This window comes from Canis lupus, chromosome 14, assembly GCF_003254725.2.
Source record: "Canis lupus dingo isolate Sandy chromosome 14, ASM325472v2, whole genome shotgun sequence".
NCBI lineage: Eukaryota > Metazoa > Chordata > Mammalia > Carnivora > Canidae > Canis > Canis lupus.
In genome coordinates this window covers 51411796-51430535 of record NC_064256.1, presented here as the reverse complement: position 1 = coordinate 51430535, position 18740 = coordinate 51411796, and the positions used below count along the sequence as shown (strand labels likewise).

At 38.6% G+C, this 18740-nt stretch overlaps 2 protein-coding genes across 9 annotated transcripts in view; one reads left to right on the top strand and one right to left on the bottom strand.

The window, feature by feature from the left end:
* The window catches only part of DOCK4 (dedicator of cytokinesis 4), a 410170-nt gene that overhangs the window by 328365 nt on the left and 63065 nt on the right, over nt 1-18740 (top strand). For all 8 annotated transcript variants that reach the window (XM_049093429.1, XM_049093431.1, XM_049093430.1 and 5 more), the window contains exons 28-30: nt 13212-13287; nt 15065-15165; nt 15599-15657. In XM_049093429.1, the coding sequence (XP_048949386.1) occupies nt 13212-13287; nt 15065-15165; nt 15599-15657 (236 nt within the window). The remainder of the gene's footprint in view (nt 1-13211; nt 13288-15064; nt 15166-15598; nt 15658-18740) is intronic.
* On the bottom strand, nt 9590-11324 carry LOC112670749 (putative elongation factor 1-alpha-like 3). The gene has a single exon (XM_025464675.3). It carries the CDS (start codon nt 11299-11301, stop codon nt 9916-9918), a length of 1386 nt encoding a protein of 461 aa, XP_025320460.1. The 5' UTR covers nt 11302-11324; the 3' UTR covers nt 9590-9915.

Below are 18740 nucleotides of genomic sequence, written 5' to 3'. Positions count from 1 at the left end.
TAGAATACTCAATGGCAAAAATTCAAACCAGAAATAAATGTGACATTTTGTTCCTTATGCACACTGGCTCTACTTGAGCTTCCTGAAAACCATGACCACAATGTGGCTTTTTTATATTAAAACACCTTCTCTCTCAATCTAAAAATCTCTACTCCGTTTATGAAGACTTCATGGTCACACAAATGGGTAACAGAAGTATAGATCCTGCTTTTGAGTAAACACACGATGCTTGAGATTTTTATCTACAGTGTTAACCAAACAGGAGCGTGAGTTAAAGATGAGCTCTGTGTAAAACATTTAAACAGAAGATATTCCCAAAGCAAATCCAAGCAAAAAAGCCATCAGCCTTTGCTAAATGCAGTAACATCATACTGTTGCCACTCACGTTGGTGCTGATAAGAAATAGTTACTGTTTTTCCAGGGGTAATGGCAAGTCCGACCTAATTTGTAGAGAGGACTCCAAGTCTGGTAGAAAACGCTGGCCAAGTTGGAACAGACACTGCTTTCTGCTGTCCTGCTTCCCTCTTTTCTCCCCATTTAACCACCCTAGCCATTTCCCATTTATATTATGAAACCATATAAGATATTTCTTGCCTTGTGAATGTAATATATTCCAGAAATAAGCCTTCAACTATTTCTGCTCTATACATAAAAAAAAATTAGCCACTATAATATTGGTAGAAAAGTAATTTTCTGAAAGATGTTAAAGGTATTTGAAATACATTAAAGAGCAGGGGCACCTGGTTAGCTCAATTGGTTGAGCATCTGACTCTTGACTTTGGCTCAGGTCATGGTCTACAGGATCATGACTTCAAGCCCTGTGTCAACTCTGTGCTCAGCACAGTCTGCTTGGGATTCTCTCTCTCCCTCTACTCACACTTGTGTGCATACTCACTCTCTCTTTCAAATAAATGAATAAAATACTTTTTTTTTCATTTTTTTAACCCTTTATTTTTTATTTTTTTAAATAATAAATTTATTTTGTATTGGTGTTCAACTTACCAACATACAGAATAACACCCAGTGCTCATCCCGTCAAGTGCCCCCCTCAGTGCCTGTCACCCATTCACCCCCACCCCCTGCCCTGCTCCCCTTCCATCACCCCTAGTTTGTTTCCCAGAGTTAGGAGTCTTTATGTTCTGTCTCCCTTTCTGATATTTCCCACACATTTCTTCTCCCTTCCCTTATATTCCCTTTCACTACTATTTATATTCCCCAAATGAATGAGAACATACAATGTTTGTCCTTCTCTGATTGACTTACTTCTCTCAGCTTCATCCATGTTGAAGCAAATGGTGGGTATTTGTCGTTTCTAATGGCTGAGTAATATTCCATTGTATACATAGACCACATCTTCTTGATCCACTCATCTTTCAATGCACCGAGGCTCCTTCCACAGTTTGGCTATTGTGGACATTGCTGCTATAAACATCGGGGTGCAGGTGTCCCGGCGTTTCATTGCATCTCTATCTTTGGGGTAAATCCCCAACAGTGCAATTGCTGGGTCGTAGGGCAGGTCTATTTTTAACTCTTTGAGGAACCTCCACACAGTTTTCCAGAGTGGCTGTACCAGTTCACATTCCCACCAACAGTGTAAGAGGGTTCCCTTTTCTCCACATCCTCTCCAACATCTGTGGTTTCCTGCCTTGTTAATTTTCCCCATTCTCACTGGTGTGAGGTGGTATCTCATTGTGGTTTTGATTTGTATTTCCCTGATGGCAAGTGATGCAGAGCATTTTCTCATGTGCATGTTGGCCATGTCTATGTCTTCCTCTGTGAGATTTCTCTTCATGTCTTTTGCCCATTTCATGATTGGATTGTTTGTTTCTTTGCTGTTGAGTTTAATAAGTTCTTTATAAATCTTGGAAACTAGCCCTTTATCTGATACGTCATTTGCAAATATCTTCTCCCCATTCTGTAGGTTGTCTTTTAGTTTTGTTGACTGTATCCTTTGCTGTGCAAAAGCTTCTTACTTGATGAAGTCCCAATAGTTCATTTTTGCTTTTGTTTCTTTTGCCTTCGTGGATGAATCTTGCAAGAAGTTACTGTGGCTGAGTTCAAAAAGGGTGTTGCCTGTGTTCTCCTCTAGGATTTTGATGGACTCTTGTCTCACATTTAGATCTTTCATCCATTTTGAGTTTATCTTTGTGTATGGTGGAAGAGAGTGGTCTAGTTTCATTCTTCTGCATGTGGATGTCCAATTTTCCCAGCACCATTTATTGAAGAGACTGTCTTTCTTCCAGTGGATAGTCTTTCCTCCTTTATCGAATATTAGTTGCCCATAAAGTTCAGGGTCCACTTCTGGGTTCTCTATTCTGTTCCATTGATCTATGTGTCTATTTTTGTGCCAGTACCACACTGTCTTGATGACCACAGCTTTGTAGTACAACCTGAAATCTGGCATTGTGATGCCCCCAGATATGGTTTTCTTTTTTAAAATTCCCCTGGCTATTCAGGGTCTTTTCTGATTCCACACAAATCTTAAAATAATTTGCTCTAACTCTCTGAAGAAAGTCCATGGTATTTTGATAGGGATTGCATTAAACATGTACATTTCCCTGGGTAACATTGACATTTTCACAATATTAATTCTGCCAATCGCTGAGCATGGAATATTTTTCCATCTCTTTGTGTCTTCCTCAATTTCTTTCAGAAGCATTCTATAGTTTTGAGGGTATAGATCTTTTACCTCTTTGGTTAGGGTTATTCCTAGGTATCTTATGCTTTTGGGTGCAATTGCAAATGGGATTGACTCCTTAATTTCTCTTTCTTCAGTCTCATTGTTAGTGTATAGAAATGCCATTGATTTCTGGGCATTGATTTTGTATCCTGCCATGCTACCAAATTGCTGTATGAGTTCTAGCAATCTTGGGGTGGAGGCTTTTGGGTTTTCTATGTAGAGTATCATGTCATCGGCGAAGAGGGAGAGTTTGACTTCTTCTTTGCCAATTTGAATGCCTTTTATTTCTTTTTGTTGTCTGATTGCTGAGGCTAGGACTTCCAGTACTATGTTGAATAGCAGTGGTGAGAGTGGACATCCCTGTCTTGTTCCTGATCTTAGGGGAAAGGCTCCCAGTGCTTCCCCATTGAGAATGATATTTGCTGTGGGCTTTTCATAGATGGCTTTTAAGATGTCGAGGAATGTTCCCTCTATCCCTACGCTCTGAAGAGTTTTGATCAGGAATGGATGCTGTTAAAATACTTTTTAAAAATGTTAAAGAGCATACATTGGAAAGAAGACATTATCACTTTCCCAAACTATGTAGAAGCAAGTTGCAGGAGCTAGATCTACATCTCTGAAGTTGACCACCTTTCTTCCATGGTGCTAACTTTCTTAGACAAATATTTGATCAGGGCCCCTCAAAGAGGCATTTTTACCCAAACTCCCATTTTTTATTACCCACTATGTGCTTAATACATGTCAAATCATAGTAACTAGCTGAGAAGTCACCTTGAACCCTGCTGAATAGCCCATCCTTCAAAATATGTATTCTTTTATGTGTTGGTCCTTGGTCCTTTCTATGTTTTCAAGTAAGTTAAATGCCTTTAACTTTCATCTATAAACCATGTTGTTCCAAATCCTGTAGCTTCTTTACTTTATGTGAAGTCCTACCAAAAGCTGTGACCAGACATTTGGTGATTAGTATGGTCTTGTGTTTGTTTATTTCCACCTGAATGTCTAGTATTGGGTGACACAGTAAGTGTGTCCAGCCTAAATTGTGCAAGGATAAGACATGTGTCTTTCTTGCTTGTGTGCAAAGCTATATTGTCCTCACTGCTAAGTTCTTGTTAGATGTTTCTGATGAGAACAACTGCTCAATTTGAGAAAGAAGGAACATAAGGGAGATGAAAATTAAGTACCAAAAATACAGGACACTTTGAGACAAGCTTCTCTCCACCCCCTTCCCATACACATTGCAAAATATAGAACAAAAATAAAGTCACAGCTTTATACATTTTCAGAGATAAATCTTATAACAGCCTTGCTTACTGAGGAAAGTAAAACCTTCTGGCCTTTTGGTTGAAATTTCAGGCCCTCATTTTGTTTATCTTGAGTGCATGTTGGCTTCAAACGTAGCATACATTTTGTTTTGTGCTTTTTCTCACCAAACACTGAATTATTTAGTTGACTATTACCCTCAACTAATTTAGCTTTCAAATAAGATCAGTGTAGCAAATAGGTGGTTATGGAGTCAAAAATTCATAGGGAAGGTCATTCATTCATTTACTGACCCATCCATTCACCAAATAGTTTTCATTGCCTAAAGTAATAGATAAAGATATCTAGTACTAGATAAAGATTGAGTATAGTTCTTTGAATATGTTTTTGAAAGGAACTTGTTCTGAACTGGGATTGGAAGCCTCTTTCATTAGGAAGTAAAACTTGAGCTGAAAGCCAAAGCAGGAGTTAAGAGGCAAACAGCAAAGGAAGGATGTTCTTATCAGCAGGAATAGCTTACACAAAGGCTCTGTGGTCAGAGTGAATACAGCACATTCAAGAAGCTGAAAGACTATTAGTGTGGCTGGAACAGGAGGAGAGAAGCAACCAGTAATGATGAGGTTAGAAGGGGGAGACAGGGCCCAAATATTAGGAAGTAGAGAAACATAAGAGAAACCAAGAAGGCAGCACCTGGGTGGCTCAATTGGTTAAGCATCTGCCTTTGGCTCAGGTCATGATCTTAGGGTCCTGGGACTGAGCATCACATGAGGCTCCCTGTTCAGTGGGGAGCCTGTTTCTCCCTCTCACTGCTCCTCTGCCACCCATGCTGTCTCTCTCTCAAATAAATAAATAAAATCTTATAAAGGAAGGAAGGGAGGGAGGGAAAGAAAAATGAAACCAATGAAGAAGGACCAGTTAGGAGCTTAATATAACAGTCCAGCTAAGAGATGCTGATGGCTTGGGCAGGTAGATGGCAGTGAAGGTAAAGAAGACAATTTTGAAGATCAAGGTGACATAATTTGCAGATGACTGGATGTGGGTGGCAGAGAAAAAAATGGAAGATGGCCTTTAGAATTTTGGCCTGAACAGAAGGATGAATGGTGGTGCCATTCTCTTTGGTGGGGAAATACTCAGAGGAGCAGCTTTGGGGGCAGGGAGGGTGAAGAATCTTAGGTGAAATGGAAGTTTGAGGTACTCTTAGATATCCTAGTGGAAACATGGAAGAGGAAGCTAAACCTGTTTATATGGAGCCGAGGGAAGAGGTTAGGGCTGGAGATGTGCATTTGAGAATCACTAGCATATGGATGATAATTGAAGCCATGGCACTGAATGAAAGCACCTGGAAGAGAGTGTAGATTAAAAACAGAAAAGTACTTAGGAATGGGCTGTAGAGCGTGCTCCTATTTTAAAGGTCAAGATCTGGAGAAACATCCAGCAAAAGAGATTGAAAAGGAGCAACCGTGATTAAAGATGAGAACCAGCAGAGTATAATGTTCTGTGAAGAAGGTATTTCATGAAGGAAGCAGTATCAGGAGCTGCTGGGAGCTTGGAGATGATGAAGACAGACAGTTGCCCCGGGTTGGGCAGAGTGGTGTAGATACTGATGACCATGACATGTGCTGTTTGAGTGCAGTGATGCAGGAGGAAGCCTTGGAGTGAATTCAAGATCAGATAGGAACTGAGAAAGTGAAAACAGTTCTTTAGAAGTTTTGCTTTGAAAGGGAGCAGAGAAATGGGGCTACATCTGGAGAGAATTATGGGACTAAGACCCTTTTAAAAATATGGAATAACAGAGTATTTGGGCTTACAAGTAGGAATGGCCCAGCAAAGACAGAAATACCGATGATACTAAAGAAAACAGGAATAAGTGAAGGAGCATGTTGTGGGGGCCAGTGGTGTTGGTACAAGTGCAATATCGCAGTGTGCCCGTTGAGAACTGCCTGTTACCTGTCCACAGTCAGCTTGCACTGGAAGTTAAACCAACCATGGAGGTGTGCAGTTTAGGTTAGTTGGCGTTGCCAATGTGGTAAGACTTTCTCAGTGAAAGAAGCTTGCCACACTTAGAGTAGCTCTGATCTTGTGTACACAAAGAAAGCTTGGCCTTAGCTAGAAGCGTTGGCATGGTAACAGGAGGGAAGACAGGGTGTGTGATAGTGACGATGGAAAATTGGGTGGTGGAGCAACTAATCTGTTGAGCACCCACCAACACCACTACTGTTTTGTGGTGGTGGTGGTGGTGGTGTTTTTCTATTAAGGTGTAATAATCCTTAAACAATTCTGTCCAGGAGAGAGATAAGATACTGATTTTTACCACAAAACTATCTATTGCTACAATGAAATGTGCCAAACTTAAATAGTGACAGCAAATATTTGCACAAGAATTTCCCTCATACTCCATCCCTGGTGAGTTGTGAGGAGCTGGTAGGAAGAATGAATACATGAACAAAAGGCTTCCGTAAGATTCGAGCCTGAGAGGCTAAAACTGAGCCTGTTGACACATGAGTGCCTTTCTGCCAGTACCACTCAGTGGAGAAGGTAAAGGGAGTTGTTAAAATCCCTCCATTTCAATCCTGGTTCACTCTTCCTCATCACACTGCATGCTTCCTTGACCGCAAGCAAGATCACTCCATTTCCTGCTTCCCCATTTTGGCTTATGCTGTCCCCTCCCCTTGGAGTACCTTCAGTCCCTTCCTTCAAAATAGCTTTTAAAAAGGCATAGTGTTTTACAAGCTTCTCATTTGAGAATTACCTAGTACAGCAAGGAAGTCTAACAAATCACAGGTTTAAATATAGTTGCGAGGCTACCGTCATTTAGTAAGACTTACTGTGGCCTAGGCCCATGGTGAACCCATGGTTAGTTAACAAGGCCAGCTCTCCTCAACATTGTTCCTCTCCAAGGTCCAGCCATTGGCTGTCTTCTCTTCCATCTGTGACACAGTCCCCAAAACCAGACAGGATGATCATGTGTGTTAGAATCCTCTGGTTGGGCCCCGTCTTGAACTCACCAGGGCATAAGTGGTGGTGAGGCCCTGAAGTCTTGTGAATCCTTCAGGTGATCATCACATACTCTAATGTTTGAGAGCCACTAGCTTAGATCAGTTCCCTTGATGGCCTTCTGGGAGTCTCCTCTCCCCCACGTGTCTTTGTGTTGATTTCTTCTGCTCCTATTAACCCACCAGGTTGAAGGGAAGTTGTTGTCCTCCATGATTAGAAGTCCTTAGGTTTTCAATGTGTAAACATTGGTCTTTGTTGATACCCAGTTTATCCACAAAGGGGCATCTCCCAGTCCAAGTATATTTTGTGGAGGTGGGCTTTTGCTTAAGCACGTTGTCGGGCTGGAGTAGTTTACAACAAACAAATTATAATGAGATTTCTGTAGCAGGGAGAGAGCATTGCTTAAAGAATACTTTCTAAATGCCAGAATGAGGTGGCAACTGAAAATCTTGAAGCAATAACTTTGATTTCTGTGCACCAGTTCCTCTTTTATGTGTAAGTTTTATCACGCTGTGCCCATAGATGAAGGTTGTCAGAAGTGATCCTGTGCCTGCACTTCTACGGCAGCTATCGGTAACTTGACTGTTTGTAGTAACAGATTGCAAACCGTTCTTGGCTATTGAATCGGGAGTGCTGAGATTTGAAATGTCCTTATATTCAGAAACTGAGTCATGAGTAAAAGAATAAAACCAAAGGAGCCTCGTGGTTTTGGAGGAGTAAAGAAAGATCCCTAAACACCACAGGTATTGACTACAGTGAAGGAGCAATAATGTTAAATGCCCTTAACTGGCTTGGAGACCTGTGTGCCAGGTTCCTGACTCAGTGCTGAGTTACCATAAAAAGCTCCGGGAGCTTCCTCTGTGACTTGGGCTGAATGTTAGAAGCGTAAAAGCAAAGCATTTGAAGTAGACTCATTTTAGGTCTTTCTAGCTCTGAGAAGTCTTATTTTTGGAGGTCTTACCTCTCAACATATCAAACGTACTGAATAGACCCACATACCACATTTTACTGCAGGAAAAAAAAAAAGTAAAGAGCAATTTTTACATTTTGCTTTTTAAATTATTGACCTATGAGTGAACCAGTGAACTCCAATTGCTTCTGATTTCTCAGCACTTTTGTATATTTAGGAATTCTTTGGAAGGTGTAAATAGTAACCTATGCTTTTTCCTAATGTTATAGAAGTTGCCTAAGTATGAAATTGGACAATAAATGAAAAAAATAATGTTGCATTCTGTGGACATATGTAATTAACCTTTTTTTTTTTTAGTTTTTATTTTGCAGTTTTATTTTTTGATCACATAGCATTTTTTCAGGTCTCAGTATTTCCCAAAGCTCCTCAAAAGATCTTAGTCCTATGCACTGTGCTTCTTGTGCCTAACAATGAAGCAGCCTTGGTGAGAAGATGAGGTGTTCAGTCTAGAACAAGGACTACACGCCCCGTGAAAGATCTCCTAAGTATAATGATTCTAGAAGTCAGGAGAATGTGAAGCAGTGTTCCGTCTGCAAGTTTTTCTGGCTTAGGTCTGTGTAGAGCTCTTCAAAGTGTAGACCAAGGATCAACAGCATGAGCATCCCCTTAGCTTGTTAGAAATGGCAGCAGCTCTTATGACTACCGAGTCATAATCTTTTTAACTAGATCACCAGGTACCCACTGTTTGAGAAGCACTGCTTTGTCTAGAGCAGCCATTCTCAGCTCTGAGTGCACAGGGGAATCACCTTAACACTCCTGATGTCCAGGTTGCACCCCAGTCCAGTCATGAGGATCTCCAGGGGTGTGATCAAGGTATCTATCTATTTTAAATGCTCCTGGGTGATTCCAGGGAGCAGCCAGGTTAAGACTCACTGGTTGACAAGAAGGCCACAGAGGCTCCACATTGTTTACCAGTGAGAACAGTTCAGGAAGCTGTGAATTTTGTTTGTGTGTTTAGGACTCAGCATATAACTAACAAATGGGTCATCTTTGCTGTGAAATAACCTCTTACATGGAAGGTTGGATTTGTTGGCTGCTTTCCAGGATATTAGGCCCAATAGTCTAAATCCCAGATATGTCAAGTTTCACTAGCACTGGATGCAATTCTTTTGTTTTGTTTTCTTTTGTTTTAATTTATTTGTGAGGAGGGGGGAGGAGAGAGCATGAGTGCGGTGAGGGGCGGAGGGAGAAGCAAGCTCTCCGCTGAGTAGGGAGCCCATGACTCCAGGATCATGACCTGAGCCAAAGGCAGATGCTTAACCAACTGAGCCACCCAGGTGCCCCATGGACGCTCTTGTTTCTGGACAACAATTCATGCTACTGTTATGGGCCAGAAGGTGGTTTTTTTATGTAAAACTCAGGTATGGTGGGACTGAGTGTATTTCTCCATTGAATACCAAAGCAGAACGTTCGTGCTTAGAACCACGTTAAGGATGAACTGCTTCTTTGCTTGATAGCATTTCATATTCTGATAATTAAGTTTTAGTTTCCTAACGTAAGTTTTAGATAAACCACTTTGGGAATTTTAATGATTTCTTCAGTTACCGTCATTGATTTTGGTAGTAACTATGGAAAATTGCCACTTTATACTGTAATTCGCAGGTGATTTATCTCTTTAATAGGAAATTCACTGATGATTTCTGCTGTTTAGGGGGCTGGAGACACCACAGGACACAGGACTTTTTTTTTTTTTCATTAAACTTTTGTTTTAATGGGTCTCAAAATTCTGTGGCAGATTTTTGGTCAAGTTATTTCCATTAAAAAGTACTGATTTTAAAAACTAATAACTTAAAACTGCCACACACACACACACACACACACACACACACACACACACACACAAATGGTCCACAAAACATTCTCCTTTCCTTCTGAAGGTTTTACGATGCATTGTTATCATTAACCAGTCTTTTACTATTAAACTTAAATGGCCAGTGGACACAAACAGTTCTGAAACCTGCTTCCACCACTGATTAAGACTGGGGGGGGGGGCAGGTATTGGGGATAATATTCACTTATCCTTCTGAGCTTTCTGGGCAGACGTGATGACTTTGCCAGCTCCAGCTGCCTCCTTGTCCACTGCTTTGATGACACCCACAGCAACCGTCTGTCTCATGTCACGAACAGCAAAATGGCCCAGAGGAGGATAGTCAGAGAAGCTCTCAACACACATAGGTTTGCCAGGAACCATATCAACAATGGCAGCATCCCCAGATTTCAAGAACTTGGGACCATCCTCCAGCTTTTTTTCAGAATGATGATCTATCTTCTCCTTCAGCTCAGCAAACTTGCAAGCACTGTGAGCCATGTGACAATGCCCAGGTGCATATCCAGCACTGATTTGGCCAGGATGGTTCAGGATAATCCCCTGAGCTGTGAAGCCAGCTGCTTCCATGGATGGGTCAATTTTGCTGTCATCAGCCACACTGTCACCACGAACATCTTTGACAGATACGTTCTTGACATTGAAGCCCACATTGTCCCCAGGAAGAGCCTCACTCAAAGCTTCATGGTGCATTTCAACAGACTTTATTTCAGTTGTAACATTGACCAGAGCAAAGGTGACCACCATGCCAGGCTTAAGAACACCAGTCTCCACTCGACCCACTGGGACAGTACCAATACCACCAATTTTGTAGACGTCCTGGAGAGGCAGCTGCAAGGGCTTATCAGTTGGACGAGTTGGTGGCAGGATGCAATCCAGAGCCTCAAGCAGTGTGGTTCCACTGGCATTCCCGTCTTTAGGGGTGACTTTCCATCCCTTGAACCAAGGCATGTTAGCACTTGGCTCCAGCATGTTGTCACCATTCCAACCAGAAATTGGCACAAATGCTACTGTGTTGGGGTTGTAGCCAATTTTCTTAATGTAGGTGCCGACTTCCTTAATGATTTCCTCATATCTCTTCTGGCTGGAGGGTGGTTCAGTGGAATCCATTTTGTTAACACCAACAATTAGTTGTTTTACACCCACTGTGTAAGCCAGAAGGGCATGCTCACGGGTCTGCCCATCCTTGGAGATACCTGCTCCCAGTTCACCAACACCAGCAGCAACAATCAGGACAACACAGTCAGCCTGAGACGTGCCTATAATCATATTTTTGATAAAGTCTCTGTGTCCTGGGGCATCAGTGATGGTCACATAATACTTGCTGGTCTCGAATTTCCACAGGGAGATATCAATGGTGATACCACATTCACATTCAGCTTTCAGATTGTCCAAGACCCAGGCATACTTGAAGGAGCCTTTTCCCATCTCAGCAGCCTCCTTCTCGAATTTTTCGATAGTTCTTTTGTCGATCCCACCACATTTGTAGATCAGATGGCCAGTAGCGGTAGACGTGCCCGAATCTACGTGTCCAATAACGACAATGTTGTTGTGAGTCTTTTCCTTTCCCATTTTGGTTTAGGTTTAGTGGTGGTTTTCACCACACCTGTGTTCTGGTGGCAAACCCGTTGGAAAAAAGGGACTTTTCATTTTCATAGGCTTTGCTTATACTTAACTTTCACAGTAAGATTCATTGAGAGATATAATTGACATACATAAAACATACATGCTTGCTTATGGTAGAGTAGGTGCCCGAAAAATGGTGATTCTCTTCTCTTTCCCTTTCTTTACCTTGAGCTATTCTCATTCAACCATCCAGCCCCTTAGTCTCAGTAATATTCTCCTATCCCAGGAGAAGGCTATAATAATGGGTTTTCCAGCAGATAACAATAATGAACCCTTATGTCCTTCAAAGACTATAAATATTCTTCTAATTAGTAAATATCCCTCTAATCCTACTGGTTTTCCTACTGGTTTTACCAGTAGGATAATGAAGGTGTGAATGACGTTGGTGGGGTGTTCTGTATCATTTCATTTTATTTGCGGCCACAGAACTCTACCCCTCGATTCTAAATCCTGTGGTGACAACTGGAGTCTCATCACATCACAAACTCTCCACTGGGCGTGCATCTCAGCAAAGGCTGAGGAGGTTTTGAGTATCAACCATATATATTCCATTAGTTTATATTATAGTATTTTGGGGGAATGGCCTATGTTGCTTCAGTGTAATGCTGTATGTAATATTAAATGAACCAACTAGATATGTATGCATTGGATTCTGAATGTCAACTCATATAGCTGCAAAAAAGGAGCAGGTTTTGAACAAGTTGTATAACTCTAGAATTAGCCACGAGTGTTCACCAAACCCTTATCTTTTAATCTCCCTAGCAAGGTACACATGGCTGCATATGTCCCCTTGTCAGGCTTTCCCTAATTTCTCCAGCCCTGAGATGCCCCATTCTCTGAATTGCCTTAACACCCACTGGCAGTTTCACACAGTTTAGCGCTGCGTTATAGACAATTTCACAGTCTGTAATTGTTTCTTTAGTGGCACTCTGTCACTAGGACAGAGGGAGTCCGCCTTCCATAGCTCTTGCATGCCCCCTAACCCCTTAAACAGGAGAGAACAGAGAGAAGACTTTTAATAAATACTTAGTATATTCTATCATTTTATCCATTTCATCTTTGGGCTCCGTTTCTTTTTCCTTTTGTTTTTGAAGTGTGGCTTTCTTCCATGTTAATAAAATATGGAATATTATATTTGGATTCATCATTTTGATTTGTTCAGAAATTAATAAAAGCATTGTAAAAACATCAAGAGTTTAATATATTTCTGCCTGGGTCATATGAATTTATAGATCTGGGTATCATTTTACAAAGAACCCAAATTCAGTGATTGATTTTCTTTTTCTTTCTTTTATAAAATTTTTAATTTTTTGTTTGTTTTTTGTTTGTTTCCCTGGTGTCCCTTTTTTCTATTTCAAATATGAATTATCTAATATTGTTCCACATTGGGAGCACCTGGCTGGCTCAGTCGGTAGAGCATGTGACTCATGATCTGGATGAGGTCATGAGTTCAAGCCCCAAGTTGGATGTAGAGATTACTTTAAATAAAAGTTTTAAAAGCTAGCACAGGATATTCATAATACTGTTTTACATGCTTTCTGAAGGTTTTCTTTCCTTTTTTAAAAAAACTTATTGATTGATTGGAGGGGAGGGTTGCAGAGTAGAAGGGAGGGAGAAGGAGAGGGAAAGAATCCCAAGCTGACTCCACCCTGAGTGTGGAGCCTGACATGGGGCTTTATCTCACATGACCCTGAGATCATGAGCTGAAACCAAGAGTTGGAGGCTGAACTAACTGATCCACCCAATGCCCCCTAAAAGTTATCTTTTACCTTAATTGCTTTTTATTCTTATCAAATAAATGATTCTCACTAATGCAAAGTTTCCAATGTAAAATGTTGTTTTTTTTTTATCATTAGTGTTATTATTACAACAGTTCTATACCTGTCAGATGCACTTCGTAAGAACTTCTTAAATGAAAACTTTGATTATAAGGTAAGTGTCCATCTGGATAACTATCCTGCATGAGCTGAAATCTTTTACCTTATACTTAAGGAAACTTCCCAACATATTTTCTTCCTCTTAATAATAGGAAAACCCATGTAGTCTCCCTACCCTAATTTAATCTTGGGCTATATTAGATTTCATGATAAATAATATTGAAGAGTTTTCATTATATTTGTGAACAAGTTAAAACTAATCATGCTTACCAACCTAGTAGAAATCAATGCTTAAGAGGCTGTATGTAATTCCTTGTCATTACTATAAATTTTCATTCTTTCCTGTATGGTCCTCACGTGTGGCAAAGGGAACTTGCAACATAAGTTTTTAAGACATTTTTTAAAGTAGAGTTTATGTGAAGAAAATATTCGCAAAGTAAATGCTCCAGTTCCTTTATTTCTCCATCTTCACATTTTTTTAGAATGAATTAATGAAAAGAAACAAAATAAAAGGTTGGTAAAATTCTTTAAGGCAGAACTCACTATACATCTATAATATAATTTGATATGCCCAAGAATTCTTGATATACTACTTTTTAAATGGTAAACAAAGATGGGCAGTGCCTATTTTGGCTTCCCTTCTTAATGATGTTTTATGTTTTTGGCATCTTTATTATTCTTTTTAAATAACATTTTTCATATTAAACATTGAATAAATTATCCCTATTGGATAACTCGAAAATACAAAACAAACAAACAAACACAAATACAATAAACACCAATGGAATTTAAAGGTTGTATAATATGTCTTTATATCATGCCATATAATAATAAATACATGTAAATTTTATAATTACAGCTCTGTTTTCTAATATTCAAGTTGTTTCTGCTATTTTATTCTTTAAATTACTCTTTCTATTTGCCTTCTTGCAAAGTAAAATTTGACATACCTCCTTAATTATTTTTTGGATAAATATTTATAAGTGAAATTATTGAGTTAAAGATTATACCAATTGTATTTTATTTCCTACGTATATACCAACCTGAAATGATTAAAATTCATATTTTGTGAAGTATCTGTTCTTGACTTTTGTTCATTATTTTGCTTAGTCTAAGCATATTCTTTTTTGTTTGTAAGGGCTCTTTATATATAAAAGATATTAATTCTTTGCAATGGTTTGCCTTATTATTTCTAATTTTTACTTGGTGTCAGTAAAGAAGTAGTTTCCTTCCATTATGTCATGTTTTTGGTTAAATTTATTTCTGGGAATTTTATTCTGATCTCTTTCTGATGCTGTTTTTAGTATAAGAAAACTTAGTCTCAAAAGATTTGTCTGGGTAGGGAATTTTTATACACCGTCTGAATTTAAAGCAATTAGCATATCCAGAGAAGTGTATGCCTTTTTTTTTTAATTCTCCATTAAAAGGAGTTCCAAAAATGAATTCTCACAGGAATAAAGTAACCCAGCTTATACCTCAGCTTCCATGGAGATACTAAGACATATTATAAGAGAAACAAAACATTTAACATATACCCAAGAGCTTAAGAAACCTGTGATGCAGCACTGAAGCAGTATATAAATAGACAGTATTTATTTGCTTTACTTCTTTGTTACAGCAAATTTCAAGCATATATAAAAGTAGAGCGAATGGTGTAATGAACCCCCACATACCCATATCCAACTTTGACTATTATCCACATAGAGCCAATCTTATTTCAACTGTACCCTCCTCCACTTACCACTTTTGAAGCAAATCCAAGATATCGTGTCACTTAATCTGTAAATATTTTTGTAACACTATAGCATTTAAATATTTTGTTCTTGTTTTAGATTTGGGATTCCTACTTTTACCTTGCGGTCATTTTTATAAACCAGTTATGTCTGCAGTTGGAGATGTTCACACCTTCCAAAAAGAAAAAGGTGTTAGAAAAGTAAGTACCAGGGTATAATTGGGTGGGAACGTGAGGCAAATCAAATGTTGTGCCTTTAAAGTGGTGTTTAGTTCAAATGATTCATAGATCAGATGTCTATAACTGGAAATGACAATAGAGAAGCAATGAGCAAGAGGACAAGAAGCATTCTTTTCTGGAAATTTTCAACTTACCCTTTTTTTTTTTTTTTTTTTTTTGCCTCAGTCTTTCAGGAATCAATATATTATAGAAGCAAATAAATTAGAGGATAGATCTGTATTATCAAAGGATTTATATAAGGATTTACATTAGAAGCATCAAGACATCTACATTAAACATCTTTAATTACAAATATAGTGTCCCTTAATTCAGAATGATAGGCTATATCCTAAAGAGACACAAATACTTCTTTGTTGGAGGTTTTGTATCAGGTTTGCTTTTTGTTTTATTTCAGGTATGGTGATATGCGTGTCACAATGGGTTGTGAAATTTTCAGCATGTGGCAAAACCTAGGTAAGTGATGGAAAGAGAAGCCGCCTCCACTGTACAGTTTATCACTATATTCCTAAGTGAATAACTGAAGAAGGGCAATTTACCAATGACAGCATTTGAAACCAAATGTTTAAATCAATTAAGTTATCCATAGAAAGTAATCAACATTTTGGCACTGAATATGGTTATAACTAATTTTTAAAATCGATATCTGAAAACTCACCTTACTTTTGTGTGTTTCATCATTAATGAATGATAAATTTTATAATCTAGCATTGCTCCAATAACATGCACATTTTTAGCAATGAGCTAACCTTTCAGAATTTGAGATTGTAACAACTCAAAGTTTCTAGAACTCTGAATTGAGTCTATGAATCATAAAAGATTTAAAATTAACTTCATGAAACATTGACTTGCACAAAAGTACTCTTGAAAACTTGACACCGTGGACCTATACCATAAAGAGTGTAGCCAAAGGATTTTAAAGCCTCTGCCGTTGCTAAGAAACTATTAAATTCAATTTTGTTACTCTGACACAGCAGATAGAGCATACTACTCCAGCAAATTGATGACCCAGACCTGGTTGCATAGAAAATAATAATATTTGGAAAATAAATTGTTTTACAACCTCATTGGCATAGGGTTTATTTCTGGAGATTCCAACTTATTTAATTTTGTATGCTAACTATGCAAGTTTATAGTATTCATTTACTATTACTGCACTGTAAACTTCTTGTGATTCATTAAAGTGATGGGCCTATTTGAATTGAATACGTAATGATCTAAAAATATCTTTTCTCTTGGGCTCATCCAAGCACATCTTGGAAATGGCAGGATTTGTTTTCTGTAAATGAAAATAGAACTATTATCGTTTTACTTCAATTCATGTTACAGAGTGATTTTTGACCACGATCTGTATATATGTATAGCAATATTCATAGCAGTTTGAGGAAGCCTTGTTATATATAATTGAGCCTGGTGTTCAGTGCTTGCTGGTAATTTCAGGAAAAAAGTGAGCATCTTGAAAGCAACCTCCAACTCTGTCTAAGGCCAGCCAGAAGAAGTCCATGATGTATCTTTAGATTCAGCTCTAAAATAGCATCGGTTTATCTTATTTAAAGAGTATTCCTTTCAGTCTTTATGTTCTGTTAATTCTTTGTGTTGTTTTTCAAAGCCCTGTTGTGTCCATATTGCATTTGGCATTAATTTAACAAGATGTTTTCCGAAGAATTCTGCATTGGAATGCCATTGTGGTTGATTAAACTCTTCTCAGAACTCAGATGACAAATGTTAGAAGACATGGAGGGTTTCCTTTCCTAGATGAACATTGGCTTTGCCAATAACGTATAATTATTTCCACATAAATCTTTATTCAAGCCAGGATAGCTATGCACCTTGTGCATGACCTTTGGCTTGTTAAATAAAGCCAGCACCGTTAGTCTCCTTAAAGATGTCTTTGTATTCTTCATAAACTTTTCCCAACTCTTTGGTCTTTAAAACAAAAATATTTCTAGCTCTCTGGCTTTTATGTGAAATGATTTCTCAAAAATTTCCTCAGAAATCTAGAGGAAAATCTCTGGAGCATATTGATCCCCGTAACGCATTATGTCAGTACTCTTTAGAACACTGGAATTCCAGTAGGGCCTGCAGCATCTGGGAGCTTGTGAGAAATGCAAATTACCTGGCTCTAGCCTGGACCTGCTGAAACAGAATCACCAAGAGTGGGACACAACTGAGTCTTAACAGGCTCTCCAGGTGATTCTTGACGAAAGATTGAAAAGCACTGTTTTAGATACTCTCCCCTTTCTTTGTTTTCCCAGCCCTAAAGACTAGCTCTAGCTCAGTTCTAGCAGTCTGTTAGAAAAGTTTCATTATACTCAGCTACAAATTCCCAGCATGACATAGTTCCAAAGCAGGGTGAGTGTAAATTTTCACTTCGTTCCTTGGTTTTTCCTCTTGGTATTTCATCCTCTTCGTATTTCCCTAGAGTTGTGTTCTGACTTTTCTGACACTTCCACAGCGTAAGGTGAATTCTAAAGGTCACTGCCTTTGTACAATGACTAGAATTGGAAAATGTTCAGAAATGTGGAAGACTCTCTTCCAACGTATATTTTTACAAAATGATAAGAAAAATCAAGTATTCAGAGTACTATTTTAACACCCCTTATAGACCTTAAGTCAGCTTGTTACTTAGGAATATGAAAATATATCTATTATAATTTGGTTTATCTGTAAATATGTCACATTGAGTATTTTGAATGCTAAAGAAGAATTTATTCAGATAATTATAGATGTGCATTTCTTAACAGATCAGGCCAATAAATTCAGTTTATCACAGTTGATGAAGCACTGGCTATGTGCAACTTATTTGGAGGGATATAAGAAAAAATGGTCCATACCAGTACAGAGCTTAGTTTTTAAATCTCATATTTTAAACTTTTTGTTCAATTTGTGTGAATAAGAAAAATCTTGATAAAAACCAATCATCATGTTTTAGTAAAGCAAGTAGGATTTATGATTTCATAAATCAAGATCCTTAACAGTTTTTAGTAGATACCAAAAAACATTAACTTTTAAAAAATAAATTGCAAAGAGGAAATACTGAGAGTACTGAATATATATATGTATTTTTTGACACTTGAAACTACCCAGTTAGTCTAATACACAAACACAGATTTTACTGAACAATATTTTTTAATCAGATTTTGGTCATCGATGCTTACCTAGAAGTGTAGAAACTCTTGCATACGCTAGAAACAAGTTGTTTTTTCCCTTCTGTTGAGAGCAAGGACTAAAGGGTGCATATAATTTAGTCTGCTTTTAAGCACAAAGCTGTACGCTTTTCAAGTCTGATCATTATATCCCCCACATTTACCTTTGAGCAATGGATCGTATAGTAATTATAGGTTTAATTTTTTGAGAAACTGCCATACTGTATTCCAGAGTGATGCACCATTTTACATTCCTGTTCACAGTCCACAAGGGTTCCAGTGTCTCCACATCCTTGCCAACATTTGTTCTCTCTCTCTCTCTCTCTCTCTCTCTCTCTCTTTCTTTTTGAGAGCACAGATGTGAGCAGGCTGGGAGGCAAAAGTAGAGAGTGA

Coding starts and splice junctions, on each gene's coding strand:
- LOC112670749 (XM_025464675.3), bottom strand. CDS start 11,301: ATGGGAAAGGAAAAGACTCACAACAACATTGTCGTTATTGGACACGTA.